Source organism: Capsicum annuum, chromosome 2 (assembly GCF_002878395.1).
Source record: "Capsicum annuum cultivar UCD-10X-F1 chromosome 2, UCD10Xv1.1, whole genome shotgun sequence".
Classification (NCBI taxonomy): domain Eukaryota; kingdom Viridiplantae; phylum Streptophyta; class Magnoliopsida; order Solanales; family Solanaceae; genus Capsicum; species Capsicum annuum.
Genome location: NC_061112.1, coordinates 118,252,372 through 118,264,247, shown reverse-complemented (window position 1 = coordinate 118,264,247; position 11,876 = coordinate 118,252,372). Strand labels below are relative to the sequence as shown.

Here is an 11,876-nt window from a genome sequence, read left to right as displayed (position 1 = left end):
ATTTGATATTATAGCTCGTTATAAATTTGTTGTATCTTTGATATCATTTTTATGAGAGATCTTTATTTTTACATATAATGAGATTTGAAAAAAGTCATTTTCTTCTATTCAATTTGTAACCTATCATTATTAATTTCCACAGAGAACCAATTTTCGTATGGGCATTGGCTTAAATTAGGTAGTACTCGATGCAGCTGACTTTTTATACAAATGCAGGCCTAATAACTGGATGGAAAACCTGTTGTTCATTTTGGTTTGCACATTCTTTTCTATGTTGAAACTACTGCATTACATATGATCATCAGTTATTTTGCTCCATACAAATATAGGATATTTTGATAGCAAATTGGTTTTCGTCTCAAAATCTGAATAGTGTTCAATTGATATAAAGGAAACGCTTGAGTTCGAATTTAACTATAGCTGAAACATAAACATCTAAAAGTCAAATATGTATACACATAGGACCTATACGGACTTGCAATTACTTGCCCACGCTAGGATTAATTTGTAGTAGTACTCCTTGATGGACTCTCTTGCTAATGTGTCTTGCTAATTTGTAGTATATCATAAGATTCAAACATCTTTGACCATAACTAAATATTCGTGTTCAATCATCAAATCAAGACACATGACATGAGAACTTAGGAGTATTTCATTTGAGAAACCGACTGAACACCTTTGTAACAAGAATATACCCCTTGTATTTTTAGAATCACGCATACACCCTAATAAAAATCCTACACAAATATGTACTTGTCCCTCCTACACAAAGGAACATTCATCTTAAGTAGCTAAATCAATTAATTTGAACTTATTTTGAAGTGGAACATAAAAAGAAACCAATGATATTCATGACATGCATATATATTGACCTTGTCCAGAAAGAAACCGATCCGAATTCATAAAGCAGCGAGAGATAAACGGTCCAAAAAGTTCTTAAATCCTTGAGCAAATGTAATGACCATACAGAAAATACTTGTCTAAATCAATTTCCATCCCTGAAAGAAGGGAAAATACAATCCAACGAACTCAAGGGCTGCAAGCAAGCATTGTCGTACAAGAAAATACCAGTAACGAGAGTAAGCTCGCATCTTTCTTATAGGCGACTGATAACCTCTTCCACCTCCGATGGTAAGTAGAGATGGTAAGTTGGAGATACCCTTGCAATATCAACATTATTGGGAGTAACCTGCACCAAGTAGCGAGAGCTTTTCAGCAAATACAGAAACAAAGAACGTAATTGCAAAGATAAGAGAATCAGGAATCTTACCTTCTCTTCCATCACTTGCTTAAGAATAGACAGTGCTATGGTTTCAGCTTCTTTAAGGGTAAGATCCTGCAGAAAAAGCAGATAATGGACTTTAGATCAGCTTTAAGAACCATTTCAAAGCTATACTCTAGCGTTTCTATTCCAGAAATTACCACCTACCACCTATAATATTAGATTCATGAGTGGAAGGTTATTGATTTTTACGCTCCTCTATAGGGGGAAAAGAAGAGTGGAGTGGTGTTAAGGATCGAAGGTGATTGATAGCCTTCAGCAACCCCAAATTGAATATTCTTGAATATAGGACGGCAGATTCTTGAATATTCAGTTCTACACACATCTATTTTTGCACGTTCGAAGGATCGCGTGCTTGTTTGGAAACGTACAAGTGGGTGAGCGCATCACCATCCAAATTAGCTACTCAAACGAATTAGGTCAGCCATCCAGTTTGAACCTGCTACATTGGAAGGGGAGGGGGGTAGAAAAACTAAAAAGAAACTCCTCTACTTCTCTCCATCTCTGGCTTCCGTGGAAGATATTTTATACATGAGGAACTCATGAAAATCTCTCAATGTTCAAGCATCCCATCAATTGAAAGGAAGGGTAAACGAAAAAAAGAATATTCCTACATATTCCACTAGTAAATTCCCTCCAACCTCAAACTGCTGAAGACTGAACAGAAAATATGACCATAGGACATGGTTTCACTAGAAAAATATGAAAACACAAGTACCTTGTTATATTGCTCCTGCAAAGAGCTGTCAGCACCTTCAGAACCTGATCCAATAGCTTTAGCATTGCATTGCCAGAATGTACCAGAAGGATCAGTATAGTACCTGCACATGGTCCTAACGTTTAGTATATATAGAATCTATTTTGAAATCGCAAAAAAGAACTGAAATGGTATTTAATATCTACTATCTAGAAAGTATGTCCCTTGTTACTCACAATCAGGGTTTAGGAAGTAATGGGGTATTTAGTAGCTAGAAAGTATGTTTAAGAAATTCTGAATCCCAAGGCCCAATTTATCATGGCCAGTTTGTATCATCATTTCCAAGAATGTGATTTTTTGACCTCTAGAGTTAGTGAGGATTTAATATCAATTAACATCAAAGAATTTTCAACTAATTTAGATAGAATTTATTTTACACAAAAAAAAAAAGCTCAATATTTGTCGGAAATGTCTTTAAAATTTTAAAAGTTATGTTAAAATTTTAAAAGTTCAATATATTAAGATGCTTTGTATACATTAGAGTGCGTTAATGAGATCTATTGAAAACACCGGCAAATAAGTGAAAAGGAGTCATGTCAGAAAAAGGGTAAGGGAGCTCTGTCCATGAGATCTAGCATCAATACATCTGAGATATAATAGAATTGCTGGTCAAATATAGTTTACACTGTTTTCTCAAAATCCAAGTTGCATAAGTCCAACCTAGACAAAGTTGAAGCCAATATTCCGAAGGAAGTTTCTGAAAGATGATAGCCCAGCAGATCTACCAGATTTGATCCAATACCAAAGGAGAGAAGATAATATAGAAAACAAAATATCATAGTTTTTAATACTATCATATTAGAGCTGCAAAGACTTACAAGCAGGGACCATTCTCATCATGACCAGCAATGAGAAGGGACACACCAAAAGGTCTGGACTGCATAAAACAAATGAGAAAGACCATTAATACGTAAGAGGTGAGAGATCTGACCTTAGAATACTCAAAACACTACAATAAGGGAATGTAGTCTATTCCTGCTGATGAGTAAGACAACAACAAAAACTACACAAGAATGTCTTTTTTCTGATGACACACTTTTTCAACAACATTGATATTTTCCAGACATCAAACTTTTTAGAATATTTTATGAAATAAAACAAGGGAAATGGAGAAACTAGATCAGCAGAACAAAGTCACAAAAGCAAAATGCATGACACAGATATGATCAGAATTAACCAGGTAACTCCAATCAGATTAATGCATACATGATAACATTATAACTAATCCACAAACAACTTAATTAACTCACAAACAACCCTTTGCCCTCTTCCCCTTCCTTTTTTCCAAGATAGCCAAACACGCTAAGCATATCTCTTTGTCCAGCTTACACTGTAGAATCACCACTTTCAAAAAATAGCAGCCCTGTGCACAAAAAGCACCCACTATGCAGGGAATCTGGGGAAGTGCTGGACCACAAGGGTCTATTGTACGCAGCCTCACCTAGTATTTCTGCCAAGAGGCTGTTTCTTTACCAGCATAGTTTGTTAGTATTGTACATCATTTTCCTTGGAATATAGAATGCAAAGAGAAGAGCACGTGAACTTATATAGCTAGTGAATTATGATCCTAGCATCTAGGAAGATCTCAGACTCAACAGCCAGCCTCTGGATCTATCACTACCCAGCTGGCATATATATAGTGCAAGAGCATTTGAAACACAAGTACAAATTGAGAAATAGACACATAAAGAGATAAGCCCTGGTGCGCAATCTTCACGCTAATCTTTATCTCTTTTTGGAAGAGGGAGGAATAAATAGTGACCAGTCACTTTTTTATTCTAAAGTCAGCGTGGGCAATGTTCAAAAGCACTTGAGATACATGCACAAGCCCTTTAGTGAGACACAAAGAGAAGAGAAAGAATTATGACTAATTATATTTATTATCGCCTTGTGTCACATGAAGTAGTTGCTGGTTTATATCTATTTTACTTATTTATTCGATGAAATTGAACAGCAAAAGATAGTATTGAAAAATGAACTATGCTTTCCACAAAATTAGAAACACACTAATTTTTAACTGAAACATAGTTTTTCAGAGAGAACAAAAAGTACTACGTTAAAGTAAAAAGAATCTCACCATAGATTCTTCATCGCCCTCACCAAATCGCAGGGCCAAATCACAGAGAGCTTGTGTAGTGGACTCAACAGTCATGGGCTCACCATAAGAGAATCTATGGTTCTATTAAAAGGGGAAGGGAGAACAAAACAACACAAAATCAGCATTTACCACTAGCACACAAATACTTGAAGGTAAAAAAAGTTGCCCTAAGTACCTGAGTTTCAACTCGCGCGTGTTCCACAAGAGTCCGTGCATCAGCTATCAATCCACTCATTGCACAACCAATATGCTCGTCAATCTCCATAATTTTCTCCACACTGCTTGGCTCCTAAAAGAATATCAAAACTGTGTCATGAATGAAGAAAACACATAATAAAATGAAGATGAAGTTATCAGGTGAATAGCATGTTCTTAATTTTTGAGATGAACCAACTGGCTGCACGAAATGGATTCATAGCCAAGCAACCAATGTACAATGAGATAATAAACAAAAAACAGGAAACTGGTCTGTAGCTTTTCTAAGTTCTTCATCTAGAAGTCGTACAACCCTTCCTTGGAACCAAGTTTAACAGTTAAAATCTACTAGGTATTCCAAATGATTCTACTTCTTTAGAGGTAGACATATGGACTGCGTACATCTTATCCTCCCCAGACCTCACTATGTGGGAATACACTGGGTTTGTTGTTGTTTTTGTTGTTGTATTCCATATGATATACTAAGCAGTAAACAGTGTCAATTAATGGTTAGCACAAATGACTTTTTAAAATCAAGTATGGTTTGCACCAGTGGTATATAGATTTGGCATTGCATTTGAGAGGAAAAGACAGTTAAAAATTTTCTCATCAGTGAACTTATAACTTTCACTACTGGAGTTAAAGGACATATAGGTTATATAAAGCTTCAGTGTTCTTATATGAATTACAACACCAACCATATTCAAACAACAACAACATATCCCACAAGTGGGGTCTGGGGAGGATAGAGTGTACATAGACCATACCTCTATCTCGTGGAGGTAGAGAGGCAAAGGAGGGATGTAGCGCGAGGACTTCCCATGTGGTCACCCATCCATATTCAAACATAACTTGTTATTACCTCATAAAGTAACCATTAAATGTCTTATAAATGCATTTCGAAAAATGACATTGTTTCAATGTCCATTAAGAAAATCTCAAAAGAGAATGAGTCCTCACAAAGTTCACACGGAGAGCTGTACGAATTGAGTTGTTTCATGGGGGGAGGGGGAGAGAACTCCTTGGACAAAATTACAGACTTCTGTCAATTAACAATCATTCATCATTAAGAAGAGCTCCCATTGTGTACCCGCAAAATCCATAATTCAATTTACTTGGGTAAAGCTCTACCAGCATTTCCTTATGGGAGTTCTATTGCTGAAAAATTAAACTTTCCATCCAACTGTAGTCAAGGGTGAAGTAAGAAAACAGTTCCTGATAGTTTCTAACGATAATGGCTTCCCAAATGGATAGAAGAGTCCCCCCCCCCCCCCCCAATCTGGTGCATTTTGTCAAAAAGAGAGGTTTCTTCCCTTCTGTATAACCTATTCACATTAGTGAAGCCGTTGGATGCATAAGGGAAGTACACATTTGTGAGACCTTAGTCGCGATGCATAGGAGAGTCAACCTACGAGCACAAAAGAGCTATGGTAGAGCTACACCCATAGTGATTAGTGAGTCCAATGCAAAAACATGAACACAATCATCAAACCATATAAACATAAACAACATAAATATGACTAATAATAAAAAAGCAATAAAAGGGAGCAAGAGGACCTCCATTCCATCACACAGACACACAAGGGAAAAGGGAAAACAAGTGTTACAAACCAGAAGTGGCGAAGTAATGCGCTTCTCCACAGCAAGAACAACTCCTTCCTTAGTCTTCAATCCAATTGCAGTTGAACCCAACTTCACAAAAATCATCCATCACCTATTTTCAGTCCAAACAAACACACAAAAAAAAGAAAAAGTCCACACAAAAAAATCCAAGAAATATACCTTGATAGCTTCAATAGCATATTCAACTTGAAACAATCGGCCTTCAGGGGAGAAGGTGTTAACACCTCTATCATACTCAGTTCTTTACACCAAAATTTCCAAAATACAACCAAAAAAACAAAAACAAAATCAATGAAATTGGGACCTAGATTTAATTGAACAAAAAGGAAGTGTAAGCCACAAGAAAATGCAAAAATTACCTAGTGAGAAACATGTTTGTTGAGATTTGTTACAGATTCAGAAGCCCTATGCAGAGAAGTAAATAATAGCTTTGCCCTCTTACTTTTTCTTCTTCTCCTTTAAACTTGATTAGCAAGCCATAGTTGCAAAAGCAAAAGGTCCAATTTGGACTTCTTTTTTGTTGGGCTTTTTACCCGGTTTGGCCACTGGCCCAAAAAAAATTATGCAAAAATATTTTTTTAAAAAGTAGTTTATCTAAAAATTATTTAGTAAAAATTACATATATAACGACATGGTTACTACTAATTACTAAAAAATCCAACTTTATTTGAAATCTCGTAAAATCCCAACATTTGACCTCTGATAATACAAGTTAATCACATTAGATACATACTACTGATACAAGAATTAATTAACTAAATCAGCACGTTTTAAGGAATGTAACAGATAACTTTGCATTAAAACAACATTTAAGCTAACTAATTAAGGTAAAAAAAATAAAATCAAATCCCACAATTAATGGAAATCCGTTTATTACTCTACTTCGTTAAAACATAAAGGCTATTTTAATATATTTTTGAAATTGAAAAATCTCCATTCTTCTTGTTTAGATAAAACATACCAACTTTTTTTATTTGATTTGTTAATTTTATTTGTTTGATATGAATATTTTGGTACTTTTACGTCATTTTGGTGTTTGGATTAATGAAATCGAGTATGTTGGTTATAAGAGTGATGGAATTGTGGTCGGTGAACATGTTACTTATGAAAAATTGATTTCTACTATTGCGTAAGAACTGAAAATCGATGAAACAAGGAAAAAATTAAAGCTCGTTACATTGTTGAAGGAAATGCTTGTCCGTTGTTCATTCGGAACAAAATGAGTATGAAGCTGTATGTCGAAATTAAAAAAAAAAACTGAGAGTGCATTTGGGACGTATCCTCTTATCATCACTACATTAGATAAGTTTGCTAGTGAAATGCTTTTTGATGGGAAAATTGGTGTTGTAATGTGTTTGGAGAGTTCATCTGAAGTAGTTGAAGAAATAATTAGTTATAAATCTACTTCTACTTCTCCTATGCCTTTGTTGGATAGCAAGGGGAACAAGATCATTACTGATTGCAAACATAGTGATGTTAAGGTTGGACAAATCTACAAGGACAAGTGTACTCTCATTTCGGTTATGACGCGATTTGCAATTGAACATTCGTTCAATTACTATGCCAAAATATCAGACAAGAAAAGGTATGTTATGTTTTTTGTAGCAGGTGTTGTTAATGTTGTGTACGTTAATTTAAACTTTTTAGTCAATGTTTTTTTGATGATTATTGTACAGATTGTTTTTTGTGTTTTTATGTTATTAATGTTGAGATGCATTTTGTTATGAAAATGATACATTTTGCTAATCTTGTATCTCAGTTTATGAAGTTATATTTAATTATGTTTCTTGTTGTGTGTTAGTTTCACATATATAATAGAAATGCCAAAGATACATAGAAATGGCCTAGATACATGTTATAAGTTTCCTAAATACATGTTAAGCAAGTTTCATGCCGAGATACATTTTGTTATGAAAATGATACATTTTGCTCATCTTATATCTCAGTTTATAAAGTTTTGTTTAATTATATTTCTTGCTGTGTTTTATTTTCACATGTATATCAAAAATGTCCTAAATACATATAAATGTCCTAGATACATGTTGTAAAATTTCTAGATACATAACAAGTATTGAATGTTGTTACTGAATATAGAAATCTATTTTTTTTATATTTATTAAGAAAAGAAATTTGAACTTTTGTTTTCATTGATTCAGCTACGTCCTACAATGTTGTTCGGAGGATTGTGTTTGGGTCTTTAAAGCATCATGTCGTCGGGGTACAGAACTATTTAAAGTTAGATTTTTCCAAGATGTTCAGTCATGCCCGTTGAAAGACCGAGTTTTTACTCAACTTCAAGATATAATTGGGTTTGTTAATGATTTTACTGCACCAAAACTTGTCAATTATAAGAGAATACACACCCCGAATGATATAATCGAAGATATTAAAAATATTTTCAGTGTAGACATTAACTATCAAAAGGTTTGGAGGGCTAAAGAACGTGCGATTGAGATATTAAGGGGGAAACCTGCGGATAGTTATCGACAAATGGCTCGATATGTATACATGTTAAATTCTGTTTATCCAAGTTCACATATTAGCATGCATAAATTCGAGGATAATAAATTATGTATTTGTTCGTTGCATTGCAATCTTTGAAGAGTGGATTCGAGTATTGCAGGCCTTAGTTGTGGTTGATGGTGTGCATTTGAGTGGAGCATATAAAGGTACATTTTTTTCCGCAATCATTCTTGATGGAGCAGGTAATTTATATTTATTTGTATGTATATTTATTTTTGTGATGTAATTCAGATCATGATTTTTGTTAAATTTTTTTTTTAGTTTGAGAAATTGTTTACTTGTATCTGATTAATTAATTTTTTTTATTATCAAAATTATAGGACCCATTCTGCCGATTGCGTATGGTGTTGTTGATAGTGAAAATGATAATTCGTGGACTTGGTTTTTCGAGAACTTCAGAATTGCTTTTGGGGAGCACGATAGTATGTGTGTTGTATCCGACCGTCATGAAAGCATAATAAAGGCTGTGAGTGTTGTATATCCGAATGTGCCGCACCTCGCATGCATTTGGCACTTGTGGAAGAATATTTGCACAATCTTCAGGAAGAGTAAAGATAGACTTAGTGATATTTACTATGCTATGGCCAAGTCTTACCGCAAAGATGAGTTTGATTTTTTTTTAAAATTAAGTTGGAAAGATTGATAAGAGGGTAAAGTCTTATCTTGAGGATGCTGAATTTGAAAAGTGGGCATGCATGTATGCACCTGTTAACCGTGGTAGGATGATGACTTCAAATATAGCGGAGTGCATAAATGGTAAATTGAAGCTAGCACGTGAGTTGCCGATAATAGAATTTTTGGAGCAGGCTAGGAAATTGTTTGGAAAATGAAATTGCAAGAATAGAGAAAGAGCATCTTATGCAAACACGTCACTTGGTAGTAGATTTGAAGGAATTCTTCAACTAAATACTTCAAAATCTACAAGGCTTAAGGTTAGTTTGATGTTCTATTTTGTTTTACATATTATAGAATGTTTGATTTATAATACAGGATACTATTTGTTTTAAAAATTTTGTTTTGGAAAATGTTACAGTAACTTAATCAATTTTTTTGTTGAATTTAAACAAAATATTCTAGAAAAAACCAATATGTATCTATGTGTAAACATATTATGACTAATCTTGTAGGTTAGTGCATCATCAACATATGTATATTCTGTTTACGATGACGGGAGGAAGTACATAGTATGTCTTGACAGGAGGACTTGCACTTGTGGTAGATTCCAATTAGACGAGATAACATGTGAACACGCGATTGCAGTACTAAAAAGCAAGCATGTAGTTGATATGAAGCTTTATTGCTCAGAGTTTTAAGGAAGATGTATGAAGAATCTATGTTTTCAATGCCCGATAAGAAGGACTGGATTGTGCCATAAGAAGTTATGGACGAAGTTGTGTTACCACCAAAATACAAACGTAAACCTGGAAGGCCAAAGAAAAGAAGGCACAAGAAATCAAGTGAAACTATGCATCGAGTAGTAATTGTTGCGGGAGATGTGATTTTGCAGGTCCCAATAGGTGTACTTGTAACTTCTTTCCAAAGGAGGACTGACAATGCAGTTGACTGATTAATAATGTTGAATAATTTGTTATCTTCTAGTTGAATTTCTTTCCTTTTAATACGACATTGTAAGTGATGGCATTGTTGGTTTTTAAGAATTTTAAGAAAAATAATTTCTGTAATAAACAGTTATTTTCGCTCCTTGTTAATTATTTACCTTTATTTTTTTGAAAATTGAAATTATTGTGAAACATCATTTAGGAATTAAAAAAATATTGAACTGATAATGTTATTGTAGTTGCTATGCTGTAGTAAAAGATTGTAAATATTTATACTTTTATATGATGTATCTTTCATAAATTTGTAGATACAAGTTTGCACAATTTGTATCAATTGTAAAATATAATTGTATCATGTAGGAGTATAAGTTTTGATATAATGTGTTAGTCAGGTTGAAGGCAAACATGCATCATGAGTAAATAAAAATGGTTATAGATACATAATATAATGTTTTGTTATTTACAATTATTATATAGTAAAATATGTATTTTTTTTAACTAGATACATATAATTGAATAAGATTTTTCTCAGCTAACTCTATAGATACAAGTTTAAATATTCACTTCTATAATATAATATGTCATTATTTTTTTAATATAGTACCATTAAGTTGTGCTATAATTTGTTATGCATTTTAGAGACAACAGGTATTAGTTGGAACAAAAAATTGTTGTAGATACTAAATAATGTAATGTTGTGAAGGTTAATACCATTATATTCTAATTTATGTTTCATTATATTAGATACATATGATTGTAAAATATTATAAAATATGTATCTAATACTATGTCTTTATAAAGTGCAATAACAACGTATTTTGATACATAAATATATCTAAAATGCTTTAGCATTGCATTATAATGGGTAACAAAATAAAACTGTTTAATCATTAAAAAACATAATGTATGAGTACCAAACATTACCAACAGCATCAAAAAATCATTAAAATTACTATCAACTTCCTAGTTTTGTAACATCCAACAAGCAAACAAATAAACAACTACTTAATAAGCAAAACACGGTCTGTTTCTTTTGGTGCAAACTAGCTCCTTGACCTTGGTGGATGTCATTCTTACTAAAGTATCTGTTCTCTTCTTTTTCAGACTCATACTTGCACAAAAGAGAAGCATATCTCAAATGATGGTATTGAGCTTCAATACCCGAACATGGAATGCCTAATCCCTCACTCAAATACTCGGCTTAGTCAGTCACAAATACACCACAATCCCTGCATTCCAATAAATAATTAAGTTAAAAACATCAATATACATGAGCACGGTAATGAAAACAAACAAAAATATAATGTAATACGTACAAGCTTTCACTATCTTGTTGTGCTATCTCAGATACATATTCCGCTTGAAATGGATCCCGTTTGAACTTTCCCTCATATGATTTCAGTGCAGTCCATTTTGTGGGTACCTTGTGCTCAAAAAAATTACTCTACTGAAGGTAAGTCGAAATCATTACAGCCAACTTTTTAATCTTACTTGTTTATTTTCTTTTCCGTGAAGAGGCCATTGAATCATACACACGAATGCATCGATCCTTTAAAGCAATGACTGCCAATACCCAGTGAAAGGTGCCATCACAGTTAATTGGGACAACTACCTCATTAACCATATGTCATGGCTGACCTGCGCATGTACTCAACCCCTTGATGGTGTTAATCAATGACATCTCCATATCATCAACCTCATCAGTCCTGACAGATGCATCTTAAGTTCCAAGATCCTTAGCAACGTTTGAATTGTAGTAATTCACATATGCCTTATCGATGTATACTTTGAAAAAATAATTTTTGGTAGTGTATCTGCTGATTGAAAAATCTGTGTTCT

At 33.7% G+C, this 11,876-nt stretch overlaps 2 protein-coding genes across 2 annotated transcripts; one reads left to right on the top strand and one right to left on the bottom strand.

Moving 5' to 3' along the window:
• Positions 1 to 917: 917 nt before the first annotated feature.
• LOC107859091 (proteasome subunit alpha type-5) lies at positions 918 to 6,468 on the bottom strand. The gene is made up of 9 exons (XM_016703983.2): positions 6,315 to 6,468; positions 6,115 to 6,196; positions 5,944 to 6,024; positions 4,313 to 4,426; positions 4,117 to 4,218; positions 2,858 to 2,916; positions 2,001 to 2,103; positions 1,271 to 1,336; positions 918 to 1,189 (listed from the first exon to the last, which is right to left on the bottom strand). The coding sequence occupies exons 1-9, from the start codon at positions 6,326 to 6,328 to the stop codon at positions 1,097 to 1,099; spliced, it is 714 nt and encodes a 237-aa protein (XP_016559469.1). The 5' UTR covers positions 6,329 to 6,468; the 3' UTR covers positions 918 to 1,096.
• A 722-nt stretch (positions 6,469 to 7,190) lies between these two features.
• On the top strand, positions 7,191 to 9,791 carry LOC107858030. The gene is made up of 5 exons (XM_016702771.1): positions 7,191 to 7,540; positions 8,112 to 8,457; positions 8,579 to 8,660; positions 8,799 to 8,944; positions 9,606 to 9,791. The coding sequence occupies exons 1-5, from the start codon at positions 7,191 to 7,193 to the stop codon at positions 9,789 to 9,791; spliced, it is 1,110 nt and encodes a 369-aa protein (XP_016558257.1).
• Positions 9,792 to 11,876: the final 2,085 nt, after the last annotated feature.

What these genes read in the sequence shown, in the direction of transcription:
- LOC107859091 (XM_016703983.2), bottom strand. An exon ending in ACGCGCGAGTTGAAACTCAG is followed by an intron (nt 4,219 to 4,312) that starts GTACTTAGGGCA and finishes CCCTTTTAATAG; the next exon opens with AACCATAGATTCTCTTATGG. An exon ending in GATGAGAATGGTCCCTGCTT is followed by an intron (nt 2,104 to 2,857) that starts GTAAGTCTTTGC and finishes GACCATGTGCAG; the next exon opens with GTACTATACTGATCCTTCTG.
- LOC107858030 (XM_016702771.1), top strand. Translation starts at nt 7,191, where the DNA reads ATGTCGAAATTAAAAAAAAAAACTGAGAGTGCATTTGGGACGTATCCT. An exon ending in AATCATTCTTGATGGAGCAG is followed by an intron (nt 8,661 to 8,798) that starts GTAATTTATATT and finishes TCAAAATTATAG; the next exon opens with GACCCATTCTGCCGATTGCG. An exon ending in ATGAAAGCATAATAAAGGCT is followed by an intron (nt 8,945 to 9,605) that starts GTGAGTGTTGTA and finishes CTAATCTTGTAG; the next exon opens with GTTAGTGCATCATCAACATA.